Here is a 23,638-nt window from a genome sequence, read left to right as displayed (position 1 = left end):
CCACCTCCATCAAGTGCACATCAAGTATTATTACTATATATCAGCTACTTACTTTATGGTATATTACTGTATTTTAAGCACTTACTATACAGTATATTACTGTATATCAACCATTTACTTTATAGTATATTACTGTATATCAACCACTTACTTTATGGTATATTACTGTATATCAAGCTGAAACCAACTTCAATATCTGGATGATCTGAAACATGTCTGCTTTCAGTATCTGTGTGAGAGGGTGTTTGTGCGTTAATGTGTGTTTGAGTACTTGCATGCATGATCATGTGTGTCTGTGGGTGTGAGCACCATCCATGTGTGTGTGTGTGTGTGTGTGTGTGTGTGTCTGTAAACTTGCATGTGTCAGTGTGTGGACGTACATGTGTGTGTTTGCTGCATGATTGTGTTTCTCTGTGTGTTCATATGTGTGTGTGTGTGTTGGCACGCTTGTGTTCAGGTGTGTATGTGTGTGTGTGTGTGTGTGTTGGCATGCTTGTGTTCAGATGTGTATGTGTGTGTGTTGGCCTGCTTGTATTCAGGTGTGTGTTGGCATGCTTGTGTTCAGGTGTGTGTGTGTGTGTGTGTGTGTGTGTGTGTGTGTGTGTGTGTGTGTGTGTGTGTGTGTGTGTGTGTGTGTGTGTGTGTGTGTGTGTGTGTGTGTGTGTGTGTGTGTGTGTGTGTGTGTGTGTGTGTGTGTGTGTGTGTGTGTGCGTGTTGGCATGCTTGTGTTCAGGTGTGTGTGTTGGCATGCTTGTGTTCAGGTGTGTGTTGGCATGCTTGTGTTCAGGTGTGTGTGTGGGTGTGTGTGTGTGTGTGTGTGTGTGTGTGTGTTGGCATGCTTGTGTTCAGGTGTGTGTGTTGGCATGCTTGTGTTCAGGTGTGTGTTGGCATGCTTGTGTTCAGGTGTGTGTGTGTGTGTGTGTGTTGGTATGCTTGTGTTCAGATGTGTATGTGTGTGTGTTGGCATGCTTGTGTTCAGGTGTGTGTGTGTGTGTGTGTTGGCATGCTTGTGTTCAGATGTGTATGTGTGTGTGTTGGCATGCTTGTGTTCAGATGTGTGTGTGTGTGTGTGTGTTGGCATGCTTGTGTTCAGGTGTGTGTGTGTGTGTGTGTGTGTGTGTGTGTGTGTGTGTGTGTGTGTTGGCATGCTTGTGTTCAGATGTGTCTGCGGTTGGTCCGGGATCTCCTCTTAGAAGGTGTCTTGCTGCGTGTCGACACTGCCTTGGGCTGGGGGACTATTGGCTGTGGGGGCGGGGCTGGAGGCTGAGGTGGGCGGGGCTGCTGGGGTGGGGGGGGCTGAGGTTTGGAGGCTCGAGGAGCGGCCTTTTTGCGCCCACCTTCATCTGAGTCATCATCGTCTGCTAGAGTGAAATGTGGTGAGAATTACAACAGATATTTGATGTGATTGTATGTTATATATTTAGTTAACAGTAGATAACGGTGATTGTATGTCGCAACAACTACAGTATCTGATCATTCTGTGTGTTTCTCTCACCATCGTCATCCTCAACACTGTTGGCAGCAGCTGCACCTGATGAAGAGCAGAACAATCCTAGTTTTAAGAAGAATCCAGAGACTGTGAAACTACAACCATCTACTTTAAACAACATCAATTTAGTTTAAACTACAGCCACTTACTGTACTTTAACCCTCTAAAAAGCCTACATAGACAAAGGTTCGTCTGGACATAGTGTTATATTTCTGCCAATTCTGAGCTAATTCCTTGAGTCAGTATCAAGACTACTGTACCTTTAATGATTCACAGGTACCTATCCCTTTATTTCTGGGGCAGTGTAAAGTCACCATCATACATTACCTTTCAAGTTTCAAGTTTCTTTATAGTTGTCATACAGAAGTACAGAATACTTTTATACAAAATGCTTCTTTCTGTTACGCTCCAGAGACTGTGCTAGACAAAAATAGATAAGTATCAAATAAAATAAGTATAGCAAGTATAAAATAGAAGTCACGTACGTAGACACAAGTGTTCAGTATGTACAATGTTCAATGCAGAGTAGAAGTAACTGAGTTACCATACAATATACTATACAATATACTAATATACAATATACTATACAGTGCAAAGCAGAAATGGGATGAGGTACAATTTAGGTACAATTTACTGTAAGGTGTAATGAGGTATGGGTTGTAGTGCAAATTCTTTACCAATAAATATAAAGTGTGTTTAGGTGTTCTAAAGTGTGTAAAGTGGGTGCTGCAGTGAGATGTTTGTTTAAAGTGAGTGTGTGCGTGTGGATGTGTGTGCTGTGAGTGCATTTGATGGTTGTTACATAGTGTTATTGTTCGTTGAGCATCCTGATGGCCTGGGGATAGAAGCTTCTTCTGAGTCTTTCTGTGCTTGCCATGAGACTCCGGTATCGCTTGCCTGACCGCAGCAGTTCAAAGAGGCAGTTGTTTGGGTGGCTGGAGTCTTTGATAATTCTCTTAGCTTTACCCATGCACCGCTTGTTGTAAATGTTCTGGAGAGTGGGAAGCCCCCCTCCAATTGTGCGTTTGGCTGAACGGGCCACTCTCTGTAGTCTGCTACGGTCTTGTGCGGTGCTATTCCCAAACCAGGAGGTGATATTGCCAGTCAGGATGCTCTCTATTGTACATGAGTAGAAGTTCTTAAGAATCTTCTGACTGACTTGGAACTTCCTTAGGCGCCTGAGGAAGTAGAGGCGTTGCCGTGCCTTCTTCACAACACTGTCAATGTGTGTGGTCCATGTCAAGTCCTCGGATATGTGGACTCCGAGGTACTTAAAACTGTTCACTCTCTCAACCGGTGCCCCGTCGATGCTGAGGGGGCTGTAGTCCCTGACCCTAGGGCTGGGCGATATGGCCTAAATATGATATCACGATATTTTCTGACCTTTCGGCGATACACGATACGCATCACGATGTTTTTCTTTTTTTCCCCAAACAATTCATTATGAGGCTTACCAAGACAGTATTTGAGTTTGCAAGCTAACATTAAAGACAAAATAAAATACCCATGCATTTAGCATTTTTATATTATATATTAGATTTAGATTATTGGATTATTAGATTATATATTGCATATATTTAGCAATGAGATATTATATGATTTAGATATGAAATATGATGAATTGAAAATGGGGGACCCTGATGTAAACAAGACGAAAGTCTTTCTCTGGTCTGCATCCCCTTAACAATTGTATGTATTGAGCTGTACTGTACCCATTCTGCAATATGTTAATAAAGTTTTAAATCAATCAATCAATCAATAGGATTTTAGCATTTTTATGAAACTACTGTATATTTGTATGTCTCTAAATGTTTTGATGAATTGAAAATGGAGGACCCTTATGTAAAAAAGCCGAAAGTCTTTTTCTGGTCTTCATCCTCCAGTCAGTCCACTGTTGTTGTATTGAGCTGTACTGTATTGTACCCATTCTGCAATCGTTAATAACGTTCATTCATTCAATCATTCAGCCGGCAACAGAATAATTTTGATTGACAGTCGAGTCTGCCAATTACGTCACACCGCTTGTACCCGCCCTGCTGTTCTTAGCACCAATCGGCAAGCAGCGCTATTCTTTTTTTACATTCCTGAATGCCCTCCATTGATTTTAACGAGAGCTCAGCTCAACGACAACAACAACAGCTCACCGCAGCCGACGAGTGATTACTAGCGCACCGCAGCATGACAACGAGGCATAATGATTTTACTGCAACAAATGTTATAATAAAAGCCTTTCCATACATCTGTCTGATTCAAAACTTTATTAACAGACCGCAGAATGGGCACGCACAACTCGGCACGGACTGAGATATGAACAGTAACGCTTGCTATCTATGTCGTCATCGGACGTTGCTATGTTTGGGTAAATACGCTGATGTGTAACTATATAACGTGTAACTATATAATGTTGATGCCACAAAACGAATGCCTTTGTTAATCATAAGTACTAACTTTGATGCAGTAGTGTGTGTGTGGGAGCGGCGTTGTTCAAAAGTTTGAACGGGGTGGACCAGATTGACGCGACACAATCCTCTTGGTCAAAACATCACGATATCCACGATACGTTAAAAAAGTGTATCGTTAATGAACTGTACCCGATATTTATATAATATCGTCATATCGCCCAGCCCTACCTGACCCCTGACCTCCTAAAGTCCACAATCATCTCCTTTGTTTTGCTGACATTCAGGGAGAGGCTGTTCTCTTGACACCATCCCGCTAGGACCTTGACCTCTTCCAGGTAGGCCCTCTCGTCGTTTGCAGAGAGCAGGACCACCACTACTGTGTCGTCAGCAAATTTGATGATTGTGTTGTTGTTCCGCTGTGCCACACAGTCATGTGTGTACAGGGAGTAGAGGAGGGGACTCACAGTAAATGGCTGCTTTTTTTTTTTTTTATATAGCGCTTTTATCCAAAGCGCTTTACAATTTGTTACTTACATATTACCCACTCACACACCGACGGCGGAGGCGACCATGCAAGGTGCCAACCTGCTCATCGGGAGCAATTAGGAGTTAAGTGTCTTGCTCAAGGACACATCGACACGCTGCCCAGGAAGAGCGGGAATCGAACCGGGAACCTCCGGATTGCCAGACGACTGCTCTACCTCCTGAGCCATGTCGCCCCTGCACAGCCCTGGGGGGCCCCTATGTTGAGAGTGATGGATGAGGAGGTGCAGTTGCCTGCTCTCACCACCTGGGGTCTGCCCGTCAGGAAGTCCAAGACCCACTGGCAGAGGTCATAGTTCAAGCCCAGGTCCCTGAGCTTGGCTATGAGTTTGGAGGGGACTATGGTATTGAATGCTGAGCTGTAGTCGATGAACAGCATTCTCACATAGTTCCCCTGCCTCTTGTCCAGGTGTGATGCTGCTGTGTGCAGCACATGGGCTATGGCGTCCTCCGTGGACCTTTGTGTGAGCATACAATATTTGACAATGTGAAAATATATAAATGTTGGTGTTGCAAATATATAAATGTTGGACCAATATCTCCCTGCAATTTATACATCTACTTTAAACTACATCAATTTAGTTTAAACAACATCCATCTACTTTAACCTACATCCATCTACTTTAAACTACATCCATCTACTTTAAACTACGTCCATCTACTTTAAACTACATCCATCTACTTTAAACTATATAGGCTACATCTACTTTAAACTACGTCCATCTACTTTAAACTACATCCATCTACTTTAAACTATATAGGCTACATCTACTTTAAACTACGTCCATCTACTTTAAACTATATAGGCTACATCTACTTTAACCTACATCCATCTACTTTAATCTACAACCATCTACTTTAAACTACAAACACACACACACAGAGTGATGGATACATAGTAGTACATACCAGGTCCAGTCACCCCATTGGCTGCAGCGGCTACAGGGGGAAAAAATATTAATTGGTAAAGGAATGGGTGGATGGATGGATTAGTGTGTGTGTGTGTGTGTGTGTGTGTGTGTGTGTGTGTGTGTGTGTGTGTGTGTGTGTGTGTGTGTGTGTGTGTGTGTGTGTGTGTGTGTGCGTGCGTGCGTGCGTGTGTGTGTGTGTGTGTGTGTGTGTGTGTGTGTGTGTGTGTGTGTGTGTGTGTGTGTGTGTGTGTGTGTGTGTGAGTTATTAATGAATTAATTAATAGATAGATAATGATTCAGAGTGTTAGTGAATGAATGAATGAATGAATGAAAACTGTATTTAACAGATTGCAGAATGGGTACAATAGAGTACGGCTCAATACACAGACACAATTGTTCAGGGGATGCAGACCAGAGAAAGACGTTTGTCTTGTTTACATCAGGGTCCCCCATTTTCAATTCATAGTGACATTTATGACATACACAACATACATGACATTTATGGCATAGGGACATACATGACATACAGGTATATAGTACTGTTACATTTGTGATATATACGATATGCAAATATACAGTACTGTTAACCCATAGATCCTAACAGAGAATATATACATTTGATGGGGAGGAGACTGTACATTAGGAGGGGGTGGGTTGGTGAGGGAAAAAATATACATACGGTGGGGAGAGAATATATACATACGGTGGGGAGGAGACTGTCTATTAGGAGGGGGTGGGGGGGGGTTGGACATTTACGGTGGCCAGTTTCTAATTGCAGCCTCCCGTAGGTGCTCTTTAAGAGCGGTTTTGAATGTGGGTAGGGATTCACATCTTTTTACGACTGTGGGTAGGGCCTTTGAATGAATGTATTGTGTATTATAACTAAAGTTGAGAGTTATTCTCACCACCAGGGCTGGCCTCTACACTGGTACTGCTGGTGTCTGCAACAACATCAGAGTTTAGTGTCAGACAGACAGTTCTAGAACAGCATCACAGAGTTTAGTATCAGACAGACTGTTCTAGAACAACATCACAGAGTTTAGTATCAGACAGACAGTTCTAGAACAACATCTCGAAGCTAACATGGTATCGTGTGGTAATCTAAGCTAACATGGCAATGTGTGGTAATCTAAAGTAACATAGTAATAATAATAATAATAATAATACATCTATTTTATATAGTGCTAAGCTAACATGGCAATGTGTGGTCATCTAAGCGAACATAGTAATGTGTGCTAATCTAAGATAACATAGTAATGTGTGGTCATCTAAGCGAACATAGTAATGTGTGGTAATCTAAGATAACATAGTAATGTGTGGTCATCTAAACTAACATGGCAATGTGTGGTAATCTAAGCTAACATGGCAATGTGTGGTCATCTAAGCTAACATAGTAATGTGTGGTCATCTAAGATAACATGCAATGTGTGGTCATCTAAGATAACATGCAATGTGTGTCAATCTCAAATAAATTAACATATTATGTGGTCATCTAAGCTAAACTAACATGGTAATGTATGGTAATCTAAGCTGTATGGTAGGACACTGAACCCTTCCTTACCTGCAGGTGCTCCTGCATAATACTGTGGTTCATCTGAAAAATAAATAAATCATTTTGACATATTATTATCTGTAAAGGTTGAGCTACTCATACTGTGTATTATTATTATTATTATTATTATTATTATTATTATTATTATTATTATTATTATTATTATTATTATTATTATTATTATTATTATTATTATTATTATTATTATTATTATTATTATTATCTTTAAAGATTAGGCTATTTATACTATGTATTATTATTATGATTATTATTATTATTATTATTATTATTATTATTATACAACTCTCCTGGCGCTAACTGGCGTTGACGCCATCTAGAGCCTGTTGTCAGGCGATCTCCTCCCATTCGGACAGTTTAGGGCGGAGGGACAACATTTGTGCATGGGCTTGTCCCTATGCCCTATGTGGTAAATCGACGGTAATATCACTCATCACAGGGAGTATAAAAAAACTGAAAATTGTTTGTGTCTTTTGCCGAAAGCGAGCATGGAATTACTTCTTCCCAGGAAAATAAGGTCCTGCGCGCAGTTTGAAAAGTACTGTACTGTAAGTACTGTTTATAGGCCGTATTGGCCATATTATAGCATTTGTTCAGTTTATGACAGTCTATAGTGTTTGTGAGATGTTTCTCCAGAGATTTTGGTAATATTTTCCACTCAAAAAGCGTGTTTCTAAAAGTACCAATGTGATGTAAGAAAAACACCCAGAAAACATCACTTTGTTTGAGTGTGTCCAAAGCCTAGACGATAGCTGTGGGCTAAGTTGGCTAACGTGAAGCTACAATTGACGTATTTATTTAGCGAATGCAATGTTTTCAAATAGCCACATTGCTGTATTTAGTTTATTCATTACTGAGTCATATTCTATATAATATATTTTATTTTAGCTGAGGGCTAACGTTGGTCATGCTGCACGTCCACGCGCCCTCGCCCACGCTAGTGCCTGAGGGACAACGTATTTATTTAGCGAATGCAATGTTTTCAAATAGCCACATTGCTGTATTTAGTTTATTCATTACTGGGTCATATTCTATATATAATATATTTCTTTGTATCAACACAGAATGGAGGATGAGTGTGTGACCAACATACAGAAAAATATAACGCACATCCTCCGTTTGTTGGTGCTGAGCCAAACTGTAAAAACAGTAATACATAAGAACAAAGCGGGGCTCGCAACTCACTTGTAGTTCCAGGGTGATTTTAATAAACAAAACAGGCAGTAGATGCAACGTTTCGATTTTACCGGTCTTCCTCAAGCAACCAACATAGCCATTAGTTCAGCTAGCTCCCATGCTAGCGCTGGCTAACAACAAGCAAGCCGAGACCCAGAGGGTTCTGGCCACCCCCCGCCCCCAGGAAAGATGCTTGTAGGGAGGCAGAGGGCATAGAGCAGGGGTGGCCAACCAGTCAGAGATTAAGAGCCACAAAAATTACTGTGGTACCAAAGAGCCACACCATATACCAGCGTTTCTCAACCTTTTATTTTCAGTCACAGCAAACTTTCATGTGTTTATAGATCTCACCCTCTGGCCTCTGAAGTTGCTAATGTCTTTTTTATTTGGGCCTCACAGGGTTAAAAGTACCCTGTGAGACCCCCGGTTGCAAAATTACAAAATCATGTTTAGCCATTTAACACTATGGCGACCGGAGCCCCGCAGCGATTTAGGCCTCAGAGGACAGAGGATTGTAAACAAACCGATGTACTTTCTAAGAGCTTTATATATCATTTATAGTATTGCTATCTGTCCATTCTTATTGTCACTTGAGTGCATAAACCGTGCCTTCATAATGGCTTAAAGAAAATAAAAGCCTCGTGAATATAAGGTATATCGCGCTTTTCGTCTAGGCTTTTCTGCAGGAGGCTGCAAAAAAGGCTAAACGTTGGCGCCGTTATATCAAACGCCATTTCTGCTGTATATATACGAATGAAATAAAACAAACTGCGTAGCATCCGGACTATTACAGAGCATCTATGGATGAAATGGGGGCGGCGGGGAACGCCGATCAGTATTATTGATTAGCAATAGAGTGTGCGTTCCGGTAGCCAATGTCAGTAGTCTATCACGTTAGGTTATAAAACAATGTCCAATCCAGCTGTAATTTGGGGTAATATTATCCTACCGTCAGGCCATGTGATCGCCGGCAGCATTTCCTCACCAGTCATCGGATTCTGGTAGATTGATATGCACATTGGCTAATCATAAATCCCATTATTCCACGCTGAAAAAAACGTTCGGCAAGCTGATCAAAGATGGAGGGTCTTCGTTTGGAATCAAGGCTCTATGATCCGCCCACAGGACTGTAAAAGCATTTTTTTTTAACTCCCCTCAATGATACTGCAGTGGAGTGATGGCGCCCCTAAGCGGATCTGGCCGGTACTGCATGTTTCGAAAATCAAATATGTGGAAAGATCCTGCTAGTGGATCGGGGACCTAATAAGCGTTATAAATATGGAATAAAACAATAACAACTCGTCACGAGTATACTTGTGGCTCTGGACCACAACGCATGGAATCGAAACATGTATATACTCGTGAACGGACGCCATAGTGTTAAGAAGAAAAAAAGTCTGTAAATGTTTATTTATAAAATGTTAAGAACATGTATAGTCAATTGGTCCTGTTGTAAATGTGTAAATGTGTTTATATGTCCCACCCTCTGAAGTTAATGTCTTTTTAATTTGGGCCTCACAGGGTTAACCTCTTATGCCCGAAATATACAGTAAAAGTGTATATTTTCAGCATTACGTTTGTTTACCAATGATTTTAACTGTTATTAGTGAAATATAAGATTATAGAAATCTCAGGGCATTGAGTCGGAAATCGGCGCATATTGACAGGAGGAAGTGGAGCAGCCAAAAGTGAGTGTAGTCTTTTGAAGGAAGAGACTCTGGGCTTTTGAATTTAGAAAAACTACCCTACCCAGCTCACGCCAGCCCCTGTCAATCATCTGACTCCTGGATTTACTTTTTTATTTCTCTTATTTTTTGGGATTATCTCCCACAAACCTGAACATTATTGCCATAAAACAGAACGCATTTAGTTTCTCTACCTTTCTGTGAACGTCTAGCAAAAAACTGTGTTGCAATATGATGAAAAATTGTGGAGAAATTTACATTATAAAAAAGATGGCAGAATTCAGTATACTGTATCTACAAAACCTGTTTAATTAATCATCTTCCCTTTATTCATTTGCTTAGATTTTTCAGGTCTGGTAAATTTTAGCATGGTGTTATTCACAGTCAAAGATAAAAAAAAATATCTTTTAAATATAATTGATATTCTCATTTGGTTCATTACAATTTACTCAAGCCTAGTAACAGACACACTATTTCTGACACTGGGAATACATTCCCTGAGATCCATATGTCCCTAGATTCAGATACCAAGAACATGCAAATGGACCATTTAAAAAAAATCTGTGAATGTTTATTCTACGTCCTTATGGAATGAGTGACATACAAAAAAGAAAATTATAAAGAAAAAAAAATGATAAATTATTATTATTTTTTTTATGGATGGAAGAGCCACACATTGACGGGCAAAGAGCCACATGCGGCTCACAAGCCGCGGGTTGGCCACCCCTGGCATAGAGGAAGACAAGGCTCTATGAAGAGAACGGGGTAAGTTTAAAGAAAAATTGTAACACACACATGAACGTTTTTTATGAATAATATCTAATATGTAAAAAAAATATTTAAAATGTATGATCTAGTTTCATTAATTAATTCATAACTTTTGAACAATAGATGCTATTTCTAATCTGTCAGCTGTTCTATATTGCCAACAAGATTGTCTACATTCCATCCAATTATTTTCCTACCAAGTAAGGAAAGTGCTTGAAAATTATCTTCAAGTTCAATTTCAACAAGTTCAAGTGCAACTATGAAGAATAATAACAATAATAATGATGATAATCATACACATATTTTATATCATTGGAAAGCCCTAGTTGTTAGCTTCAAATTTCTACCAAATATGAGGTTTGAAATACCCAGTAACTAATAATCTATCACAAACCGATGCAAGTTCATGTTCAGGGATTTTCTAAATGGGCCTGCAGGAGTAGGAGGGTTAGGTTAAGTTATTATTATTATCTTTAAAGGCTGGGCTACTCTTACTGTAGTATTATTATCTTTAAAGGCTGGGCTACTCATACTGTAGTATTATTATCTTTAAAGGTTGGGTTACTCATACTGTAGTATTATTATCTTTAAATGGTAAATGGCTGCATTTATATATATAGCGCTTTTATCCAAAGCGCTTTACAATTTGTTCCTCACATTTGACCCATTCACTCACACATTCACACACCGACGGCGGAGGCAACCATGCAAGGTGCCAACATGCTCATCAAGAACAGTTAGGGGTTAAGTGTCTTGCTCAAAGGAGGGGGAATCTAACCGGGAACCTCCGGATTACCAAACGACTGCTCTACCTCCCAATCCACTGTTATATTATGTGTATTATTATTATATTTAAAGGTTGGGCTACTCATACTGTGTATTATTATTATCTTTAAAGTTTGGGCTACTCATACTCTGTATTATTATTATTATTATTATTATTATTATTATTATTATTATTATTATTATTATTATTATTATTATGGGCTACTCATGTGTATTATTATTATCTTTAAAGGTTCAGCATACTGTGTATTATATGTAAGGGGTTAGAGGTCATGCAGTTCCCAGTAACCTTAACATGTGATCTTAATGATTAAGGAAAAGGATACTGATTCTGTGTTATATATACAGGTGCAGCTCAATAAATTAGAATATCGTGGAAAAGTCTATATATTTAGCTGTATTGATGCAGTCATTTGTGCAAAAGGAGCCCCAACCAAGTATTGAGTGAACATATGGACATACTTTTCTATTTCTATTTTCTATTTTTTATTGGTGATACAGAATTTTGGGCTTTCATGAGCTGTAAGACATAATCATCCAAATTAAAACAAATAAAGGCTTGAAATATTTCACTTTGTGTGTAATGAATCTATAATCTACAAGAGTTTCGCCTTTTGAATTGAATTACTGAAATAAAATAACTTCCACGATATTCTAATTTATCGAGCTGCACCTGTAAATTAATTCCATGTTTTGCTGTAATATCTTATAATAACCACTAGGGTGCATCATGAGACAGAGTTGACACCGATCTGATACTGTCTACCTCTGTGAGGAGGGGTGTCTAGTCAGAGTTTTAAACTGACATTTATTTGAAACCAACACTGTTTGAAGGTTTGACTTGTATATTTCAACTGCTATGCTCTCAATGTTCCAAAGAATAGCCTGCTCCCCTAGTGGTCCTGTGTGAGTCAAGAGAATAGCCACATCCCACACTTTCCCTGTCTGAGTCAAGAGAATAGCCATCTGCCACACTGTCCCTGTCTGTGTCCAGAAAATAGCCACCTCCCACACTGTCGAACACCTATGTAAATATGTCAGACAGTGAGTCCCCAGCCAGGACAGTTCTATAGATTCTAGAGCTATACAACACAGTTACACCATGTTAATAAAAGCACAGAGTCTCACTGAGGACAGTCCTGTAGTCTCACACTCAAGACTATTGAGTCAACATGAAGAGTCTGAGTGCATTTCAACCTAACACATACATTATTTGCTATTTTCAAACCTTGATCGCTCCTATACAGGTGTATGACTGCAATGGAAAGCATTAGTATATGCATGGATGCTATCAATGTTTAGTTTATGATATAACATAGGTTCTACAAGGCCATTTGCATATTCTTGGTGTCTATGGACCTCAGGGAATGTATTCACAGTGTCAGAAATATTGTGTCTATTACTAGGCTTGCTTAAATTGTGATGAAACAAAGGAGAATATGAATTATGATTTTTCTTTGAATCTTTGACAGTGAATAACACCATGATAATAATGACCAAACTTTAAAAAACTGCCACTGATCTTGTTCAGTACCTTCTTGAGATCATGTGTACAAAAAATCTAAGGAAATTAATAAAGGGAAGATGATTAAACAGAAGGTTCTGTAGATACAGTACTGAATTCTCCCATCCGGACCAATGCAAGTTGAAATATTATTATAGAATATAGAATATGATGGTTATAAATTACCTTATTATAGCCAATTCGCACATTTATATATATATAATATATATATACATATATTATCTTTCAAATGCCAGAGTTCAATTTGGATTTAGTATCACCAGGCGTGCATAAGAACAGATAATGATATCTACTGTAATTTACTGTACCTTTTTATTTTCACTACAGTGCAACCATTTTTAAACGAATTTCAGATCTAATTGTTGCTACATGCTAACAATAGGGAGGAGAAACTAACTGCGTTTCAATATTTGTCAAAAACGTTACCTTTTGTGGCTTATTATCCCGAATAATAACAGTTATTGAAATAATTTATTCAGAACGCTGAACTTTGAACCCCCACAGTATCTGCCAGGAAGTGTAGTTCGGAATAATTCCAACGCTGATCCACAGCTATGTATGCCCTCGACAAAATGGCCGCAAAAAAACTACAATTCCCATGATTTACATTTTCCAAAATGGTCGCCGTTTTGCAATAGACTTCAGCAAATCGAGAAGTTAAAACTATCTAATGGCACTTTTAACCTATTGCTAAACTAACGTATTGATGATAATATACATTCTACATGCTGTTGTGAAATGTTAGTGATGTTAATACTTGAAAACGTTTCATAAAAAAGATTGTTAAAAATATGCAACACTCTGAAAAATATAGATTTATGACCAGATGCCATTTTGGGGTCGGTACCGACCCCGTCAGGTGGAACAGGTTTGATAAGAATATAGGACAGGCATGTGCATTATGACTCAGCCTGTACCCTTTCAGTCACTGCCAGTGCCAAAACAAAGATGTTGACCTTATTTCCAGTCTGGAATGATTGTACATATTGTATTGTATTGTATGCATGTGAATGAATGTTGGTGGTGGTCGGAGGGGCCGTAGGCGATGATTATTCGCCACGATTTCGTGAGTCTGCCTCAGGGCAGCTCTGGCTGCAATTGTAGCTTACCACCACCGGTATGTGTATGAACGAATAATGGACTCTGAAGCGCTCTGAGTCAGAGAAGAGCGCTATATAAATCCAATCCATTATTATTATTATTATTATTATTATTATTATTATTATTATTATTATTATTATTATTATTATTATTATTATTATTATTATTATTATTATTATTATTATTATTATTGTGTGTGATGACTGAATAAAAACTACTACTACTAAATATGATATTTTCAAGAAAACAAAACAAAGGCTAATACTGTTATATTAATGTACTCGTTTTTTGTTTGTTTGTTTGATTGATTATATTGGTGGTTGATCATCTTAAAGTTCATTTGAAAGTGATCTTCAACTGGAGTTCATCGTTTACCCATGTGTTTTAATCAATCACTACATCACTGCATCATGAACCCAGATCAGACCCCTCCAGATGATATAGAGTGTAATGTGCTCACCGTTGGGTAGGTCTGGGGAGATGGCATTCATACTTTCTGTAGGGGAAACAGTAAGATATACAACATCAGCGCCACGCATCCATAAAGACCCACTCCATGATCCAAATGTAAACAAAAGGACGTATTTTCATTCTCTCTCCAGGACTGGACTGGGTCCATAATTCAGGCACAGGAGTTATTGCCCACCCAGGCCAGTCCACCTTACACGTACGTGTACATGACAAACACACACATGCTGCAAACCATAATCCTCGTCAGTTTTGACTGGGTTGTTTAACTTCCTTTTAAAACAATATCCTGTACAGGCCTAATAGTCATAACAGCACTCTCCATTCCACAGTGGTCACAGGATCTCTTCATTCCATACAGGCCTAATAATCATAGTATTATTCCATTCCACTAGGTACCAGCAGGCACACATCCTCCGGCTGTATCAAACCACGAACTCTCCGCTCACCAGCACCATGTGACCACCTATGTCATGATCATTCTGCCACCTGAAAAGGATCCGATTGGCGATGTGGGGGTATTTAACTTATAGTGAGTTCACACGAAGGGGGTATTTAATTTAGGAGTGAGGTCACACCAAGGGGGTATTTAATTTAGGAGTGAGTTCACACCAAGGGGGTATTTAATTTAGGAGTGAGTTCACACCAAGGGGGTATTTAATTTAGGGGTGTGTTTACACCAACGTTACATTTACATACATGTTGTCTGAGAGCGTAACGTTACTTTTCTTGTCTGAGAGTGTAACGTTACATTTCTTGTCTGAGAGCGTAACGTTACATTTCTTGTTTGAGAGCGCAACGTTACATTTCTTGTTTGAGAGCGTAACGTTACATTTCTTGTTTGAGAGCGTAACGTTACATTTCTTGTTTGAGAGCGTAACGTTACATTTCTTGTTTGAGAGCGTAACGTTACATTTCTTGTCAGCATAACGTTACATTTCTTGTTTGAGAGTGTAACGTTACATTTCTCACTTTAGGAGTTATATACTCCTTTGAAAAAACACCACATTACTGATGAACAGTAGCATTCTGAGATCAGTGTCAGAGAGCAACAGTTCTCAAACTGGGCTCAGGACCCCTCAGGGGGTCACAGGATTATTTTGGGTGGTCGAGAAAATCAGATTAGGTTTAGAGCTAGGAGGAATATAACACACAGAGGTATAGGCACACTGTAGAGCTAGGAGGAATAGAACACACAGAGGTATAGGCACACTGTAGAGCTAGGAGGAATATAACACACAGGTAGCACAGGCACACTGTAGAGCTAGAAGGAATAGAACATAGAGGTGCACAGGCACACTAAGAGCTAGGAGGAATAGAACACACAGAGGTAGCACAGGCACAGTGTAGAGCTAGGAGGAATAGAACATAGAGGTGCACAGGCACACTGTAGAGCTAGGAGGAATATAACATACAGGTAGCGCGGCGCTCTAGTAGCACACCATGTAACGCGCTGTGTCGCGAAACGGCCGACCCGGGTTCGATTCCCGGACCCGGCGTCCTCTGCCGAATGTCTTCCCCGTGCTATTTTTTTCCGTAGCCGCATTTTGCGGAGACGCTCTCTGATTGGCCACTTCATGTGACATGTGCGCCCAATCGTGTGACGCCTGTTTCTACACCGGTTAAGCTTAGGCACTCTTTCGAATTTGGTTAACACTTTGTGCGCCATTCACGTCGTACAACGGGTTTCAAGTTCATGCGAATTCTGCCAGATCACGGCGTACGACGTTATTGTGATCATATTTCATATTTTCGCCATGGTATTCATATTTCACTCACGGAGCCTTGTATGATGATGTGGGACTCAGCACAACTCTGCAACGCTTCAACACTGCCACCTGGTGGATGATCGGCGAGTTGCCAAACCGGATATGCCAGTTGCATATCGGTGCGTTTCCTAAATCCGTCCGGCCACTCGCATATCATCCCAGGACTCTAGCCACACACCGTGGATATGGATCGCTGCCATAACTCAATAATCCACATGATTTGGGCGTGTATTAGTATTATACAAACCGGAAATGGATCGCCTCGATCCCCATCAAATAACTGGGATCTGTTTGCTCCAGTATCATCGCCCAACGGTAAGAGGAGGCTGCCGTGACTTTCAGCGTTTTTGTTTATCATTATCGATGCAAACTGCTCTGATCAATATATCACCCATACTACATGAAGCATTTAACGACGATCACGGAATTATAAACGACCCCCCCCACCCGCCCGTTCACCCGCGCATGATCAGTCATAACGTTTAGGACCATGTACAGTTGACATTTTTTATATAGCTTGGATCGGTATCAAACGGCATTTGATAATCTATATAATGCATTTATGCCTATATCTCACATTCTAGGAATTACTGCAGAAAACGATAAAAACATATTTATATTCTAGACGGTATTTTTGTATGAATGTGTGAATGAAAAAGTAAAACGTTCCTACATCCTGAACGATAGATAATCGATGTTGAATGGGCCATAGTAATGTCAATTTAGCAATACAATTTAAAAAGTTATAGCCCTGCAAAGAAGGTAAACATCTCCATAGACTTAGACTGGTGGCAGTGATCAAACATTGATGGATATAAGCGTGGCAGTTAATGTGTTAAGGTTAGAGTTTGTCTTAGAGCAGGGCGATAGAACACCAGCCCTGATTCCAAACTCTAACCTTAACCAACTTCGATAAACTAAGCTTAACCAGTGATAAACTAAGCGTTAGGTAGTTTGCAGGCTGTTAGACCCGGAAATGGGCAAAGACACAGCTCGTCACGCGATTGGGCGCACATGTCAGTGGCCAATCAGAGAGCGTCAGTCAGTGGCCAATCAGAGAGCGTCTCCGCAAAATGCGGCTACGAAAAAAAAATTGCGCGTCTTCCCCTGCCCTGTCTCCCATTTCCTCCTCTCCCTCTCTCTCTACCGGACTGCCCGGTAGTACAAACCAATACAAATCTACAAAAACAAATAAATAAAAATAAATAAAAACATACAGGTAGCACAGGCACACACTAGAGCTAGGGGGAATAGAACACACAGAGGTAGCACAGGCACACCGTAGAGCTAGGAGGAATAGAACATACAGGTGCACAGGTACACTGTAGAGCTAGGAGGCATAGAACACACAGGTAGCACAGGCACACTGTAGAGCTAGGAGGAATAGAACACACAGAGGTAGCACAGGCACACTGTAGAGCTACGAGGAATAGAACATACAGGTAGCACAGGCACACTGTAGAGCTAGGAGGAATAGAACATAGAGGTGCACAGGTACACTGTAGAGCTAGGAGGAATAGAACACACAGGTAGCACAGGCACACTGTAGAGCTAGGAGGAATAGAACACACAGAGGTAGCACAGGCACACTGTAGAGCTAGGAGGAATAGAACACACAGGTAGCACAGGCACACTGTAGAGCTAGGAGGAATAGAACACACAGAGGTAGCACAGGCACACTGTAGAGCTAGGAGGAATAGAACACAGGTTGATCAATATCATGGACACCACAATGTTAATGTGACATGGTTTTTCATACCACATGATAATAATCCCTTGGAAACTCACTGCTATGTTACAATGCCCTGCTTTGTTCTCTGAATAGGATCCTGTTGAGGTGATGGATGCGAGATAAGACATTGGCTACATGGTGCTGGAGAGCAGAAGGTTGTTGATTTGAGGACAAGTGGTGATACAATACATATGAGTAGCCAGTAGGGCTGGGTATTGTTCGATCATTTTCATTACCAATACCAATACAGATACCAATATCAATGTCGATACCAATACAGATACCAATGACAATACCAATACAGCTACCAGTACATATACCAATATCAATGCAGATACCAATACCAGTACAGATACCAATATCAATGCCGATACCAATACAAATACCAATACCAATATCAATACCAATACAAATACCAATACCAATACCAATAGACCTGTTTCTTGTTTATAAACATACCGTCGTCGAGCCAATCAGCAATACCAACTGAGTCACGTGACTAAGCCTCCTCGGACCTGCGCGAGCTGCTGCGACAAATGAAGTACAACTGGGCTCTATGGAGAAACCATGACACTCACCTGACTAAAAAATTGTTTCAAGCGAAAACGGCTGGATGTCATTTTGCCAAAATCAGCATGGCTGTGAGTGTGAGTCTTTCACCATTTACACGTCTAGCTTTGGCATGGATTGATTGTTTAGGTCGCTAGCATGGCTAACAAATGCAAATATATTGTAGTCCGCCCCGTTGTTCTGACCAGGATTACGTTCCTTTTTGCCGCCTTGATGTGCACGCACACTCAGTCTGACGTGGACGAGAAACACATCTATACAGATACCCAATACAGATACCAATACAGATACTGCTAACAATACCAATATCAATACAGATACCAATATCACTACCAATACAGATACTGATAAGAATACCAATACCAATTTGGATACCAATACAGATACAGATACCAATATCCTTACCAATACCAATTCAGATACCAATATCAATACCAATTCAGATACCAATATCAATACCTGTACCTTACATAGGCCTACTATATCAATACCACAGTAATACTTTTTGATACATGGTGTGGATGAAAAACTTGAAGCCTAAGTCTGTCTGTCTGTCTGTCTGTCTGTCTGTCTGTCTGTCTGTCTGTCTGTCTGTCTGTCTGTCTGTCTGTCTGTCTGTCTGTCTGTCTGTCTGTCTGTCTGTCTGTCTGTCTGTCTGTCTGTCTGTCTGTCTGTCTGTCTGTCTGTCTGTCTGTCTGTCTGTCTGTCCGTCTGTCTCTCTCTGTCGCATATCTCGAGAACCACTCCTCCAATTGGCTTTAGGCTTGGCAGGTGTATTGCTGATCACCCAGGAGGGTCTGGTGTCGAATTAGGTGCCATTTGGCCAGATGGTGGTCTTTGATATCTTGAGAACGTTCATCTGATTGACGTCACGCGCAACAGGTGTATTGCTGAGGACTCAGGGGAGTGCAGTATCGAATGTGGCCAGATGGTGGCCTTTACAAGCTTTACACATTATCTCCAGGATCGGTCATTTGATCAACTTCACACTTGGCGGGTTTACACATATCTCCAGGATCGGTAATTTGATCAACTTCACACTTGGCGGGTGTATTGCTGATATGGTATACCTCTATAACGCTGTGAGCAGCACTCCCAGGGGCCAAGCAATCACCCCACTCCCAACGTGTACATGTTCTGAACAGCCAGCAATACTGGGAGCCAAGCAATTGCAACGGGTGCACGTTTTGAACCCCAAATGGGCGTGGCAATAGTATTTAAAATATACAATTTATAAGAGTGTTGTGTTAATCAAGCCTTGTTGGATACAATATCTCTACCCCAAAAACGTGTTTATTAATCTATCATCTAAACTTTTTTGTCATCCAACTAGAAGTCTGCACATCATGTATCTTTTTAAGATTTTTCTAACTGGAGGTCTGCACATCATGTATATTTTTAAGATTGGAATAATGATAGGGCGGTCAGGTGGCGTAACGGAGATTGCGTTCGTCACCAAACACCGGAGTGGCTAGATTCGCCTGTTCGAATCCAGCTCACAGCTCCGGGGTTGTCACCAGCTTGGCTGGCCGTTCACACTAATACAATTGGCTGTATTAGAGGGTGGGAGAAGCTGGCGGGGTGGGTCCGGGTCGTTGTAAACAGCGACTCCTACAGTTCGGTCGGGGCGCCTGCTAAGCGCGGATAGGACTTGAGTGGGATAGTGTGATCCTTCCACACGCTACGCCCTCTCAATGAGAATCCGCGCTGCCAGGTGAAAAGAAGCGGTGATTGGCTGGACGTGTGTCGGAGGAAGCACGTGATAGCCTCCACTCTCCCAGACGACTGTGGGGGGTAAGTGCGCAGCGACCAGGAAGGGGATTGGGAATTGGCATAACGACTAACATTGGGATGGGAGAAAATCGGAGGAAAATGGAGGGGGGAAAAAGATCAATACAAAAAAATAATTGGAATAATGAAGGTTCAAAAGATCCTCAATAGAAGATACTTTAGAGGTCATGAATAAATTAATAAAACACGTCTCACCTGTGGGAGCTTCGTCAGAGGTGGAGTCCTTATCTGGTGGGAAGGGAAGAGGGGGGAGAGAGGTTCAGAACATTTTCTCCATTCAGTATCTGATTGGATAGAAACTCCAAATAGTATTTACCTGTGGACATGGCTTGGACACCCCCATCTGAAGAACAAACAGACAAACACATGTTTGCATCTTACAGTAAAGCAGTGGTTCCAGGGGACACCCAGAACAATTGGGAATAGTTTAATTTCACAATTCCATTCATTGGAAGTTAAGCCCTTAGCCCAGTATATAAGATGAACTATATCTCCCAGCCCCCCCCCCCCTCTTACTCTGGACTAGGACCCCCCCCCCCCCACTGATACACACACACACCATCCCACATACACATACTGCCACTTTACGTCACTCACTGCCACTTTATTTTACTGTGTACTACTGCTGCTAGAATATATTTGCAGTAAGCTCATTTTAGCTCATTTAAATTAATTACTGTTTATATTGTACATATCTCGCAGTCCTGTATATTGTGTGTTGTATATTGTGTGTCATATACTGTATGTTACCATAAAATACTTTTGTGTTTATATTGTCTATATCTTTTTTTTTATATACAGTACACCGTGGAAATGGGAGAACACAATTTCTCATTTCTGTTTGTCTTGAAAATGTACAATAAAGTTGACTTTGACTTTGACTAAGAGTGATTGCTCTAACCATAGGTTTCACTCTCCAATGGTGTCTCCACTCTCCCCACCTACAGTATAGACAGCTATGGGTCAGGAATAAGTCACATCAGACAACACATATCTTCAGATTTTTTATTTTAGTTAAAATATATAGAGTAAGACTTTAGCTGTGTTTCAGAGAAGATGTTTTTTGTGGCAAAATGTGTTTGTAGGGCATGGGAGAGAAGACAGAACACTGTGTCAAACAGAGTTGAGAATGTAGTATTTGTATTTTGTATTACAGTGCATTTATAGTTTGTAGTATTTGTATATTCTATTACAGTATAGTAAGTATATCTCGTCACTGTTAGATTGGAATATTGGAACCTATTCAACTCGATGGAATGACTGGATGGTTCTTAGGGTTCCTCAAGTATGTTCTGATCTAGGGAAGTCAGCCTTTTCCTTTGATGCCTCTAACTCATGGAATGTCCTTCAACTCTCTCTGAAGTTGGAGATTCTCCCTTCCCTTGGAATATTTAAACGTATGATTTCAGACCATTGTGTACCTGTAACTGTTTTAGCTGATCTTTTTTAATTATTTTAAACGTTTTTTATTTTTACTGGTGTTTAAATTTATGTGAATATTGTTTGTATTATGTACTGTTTACATTTTGTACAATCGTCGTTTCTGTAAATGAGGGAAACCTCAGATGCTTACGATTTTAAATAAAGGTTGAAATGAACCAAAAAAAAGTGTAAGTAGTATTTATATATTATTACTGTATAGCGTATGTAGTATCTATATAATGAATTACAGGACAGTAAGAATATGTAGTATTTATATATTGTATTACAGTACAGTAGGATTATGTACAGTAGTATGTATATATTGTATTACAATATAGTTAAAATATGTAGTATTTATATATTGTATTACAGTACATTTAAAGTATATATAAACATCCCTTACCATTGGCATCAAGCTCACCCTCCACTAGTAGAACTGCCAGCGTGCAGATAATGAGAATATTCCTGCAACAGAAATGTACAATTTATTTTTATATCAGACAATATCACTTATTATTATTATATCAGACAATATATCACATATTATATTAGACAATATATAATGTATTATTATATCAGACAGTATATCACCTATTATTATATCAGACAGTACATCATGTATTATTATATCAGACAATATACCACTTAATATATCAGACAGTTTATCACTTATTATATCAGACAGTATATCACTTATTATATCACACAGTATATCACTTATTAGTATATTAGACTGTATATCACTTATTATATCAGACAGTATATCACTTATTATTATATCTGACAGTATACCACTTATTATATCAGACAGTATATATATGTTATTATATCTGTTACGGACGGTGTCCTTATGTGTGTATATATATAGGGAGTTATGTATGTTATTTGTTGTGTATATAGGCATGTTTTGGGTTGTTGTCTTTTGTCTCCCTCTTGTCCCTACATATCTATTTCTCAGGTGTCTCTCAGGCCATGTCCTCACGTACATGGATCTTTTGCCAAACGGATATTCTCAGGCTCCGTTTAAAGTAAAATCCCCGTCCACACCACAGTGTTTAAAAAAAAATCCCCATCCAGACACAAACACATAAACGCATATGAATTGCTCCAACAAGCATGCGGGCCAGCAGGTGGCGATAAGCAATATCCCTAATACCATTGGTGGTACGAGCGGTCAGGACGACAGAGAAATTATTGGTTCACCCAGCCCACTTCACCACTCCTAGCATTTCCATTGGCTATATTGACATACAGTAGATAATAAATAGATAGATATAGCGATGGATTAGATGCAGTCCAGAGGAAACAACCAATCTAGATATGTCACGATTTAATGCTTTACTTCTGCGCACTGGGCGACGGAGAGATACAATGTCAATGTATTCAACGGATTCTGAAACTAAATATGGCGAGTCCTTATCACAAACTATATATACTAATTACAACAAGACATTCATTAATTGCATTGTACTGTTCACGTGCCGTCGCATATATAAGTAAGGATAGTTTGAATGACATTTCAGCACCAGGCGCTGTCCATCTTATTGCCTCTGTGCGCTTCAAGGCTACGGGCGCCTATTGTATTGCCATGGATGGAACAACAGTCTGAGCATGCGTAGTGAGCTGTGGCGTCATCGTTTATCTAGACTATGCGTTTACAGTGGCTGCACGGATCCACTGAACGGATATTTTGGAAAATCTTCACTTTAAAATGCGTTTAAGAAAGTCTCCGTTTATGTCTCTGAAAACACCCTTTACGTGTGGATGAGAGGCCCAATCGTGGAATAAAATGTGCGTTTGGCAAAAGATCCATATACGTGAGGACATGGCCTCAGTTCCAGCTTCCAGCAGCCAGCTGGTCAATCAGCAACTCACCCCAGTGCAACGGCAGCTGAAGCTGATCTGCAATCAACATCCACTCTCCCTTTAT

General features: G+C 40.1%; 1 protein-coding gene across 1 annotated transcript; it reads right to left on the bottom strand.

Moving 5' to 3' along the window:
- Positions 1 to 1,155: 1,155 nt before the first annotated feature.
- On the bottom strand, positions 1,156 to 22,170 carry LOC311226556 (uncharacterized protein; the record flags this gene model as incomplete). Its single annotated transcript, XM_084311976.1, has 9 exons — positions 22,112 to 22,170; positions 20,603 to 20,629; positions 20,482 to 20,514; positions 14,417 to 14,452; positions 6,907 to 6,939; positions 6,251 to 6,286; positions 5,344 to 5,373; positions 1,496 to 1,531; positions 1,156 to 1,358 (listed from the first exon to the last, which is right to left on the bottom strand). The coding sequence occupies exons 2-9, from the start codon at positions 20,610 to 20,612 to the stop codon at positions 1,156 to 1,158; spliced, it is 417 nt and encodes a 138-aa protein (XP_084168102.1). The 5' UTR covers positions 20,613 to 20,629; positions 22,112 to 22,170.
- Positions 22,171 to 23,638: the final 1,468 nt, after the last annotated feature.

Source organism: Notolepis coatsorum (assembly GCF_963971535.1).
Source record: "Notolepis coatsorum genome assembly, chromosome: 4".
Classification (NCBI taxonomy): Eukaryota; Metazoa; Chordata; class Actinopteri; order Aulopiformes; family Paralepididae; genus Notolepis; species Notolepis coatsorum.
The sequence above is the reverse complement of the archived record's forward strand: the minus strand, read 5'-3'. Positions and strand labels throughout refer to the sequence as shown.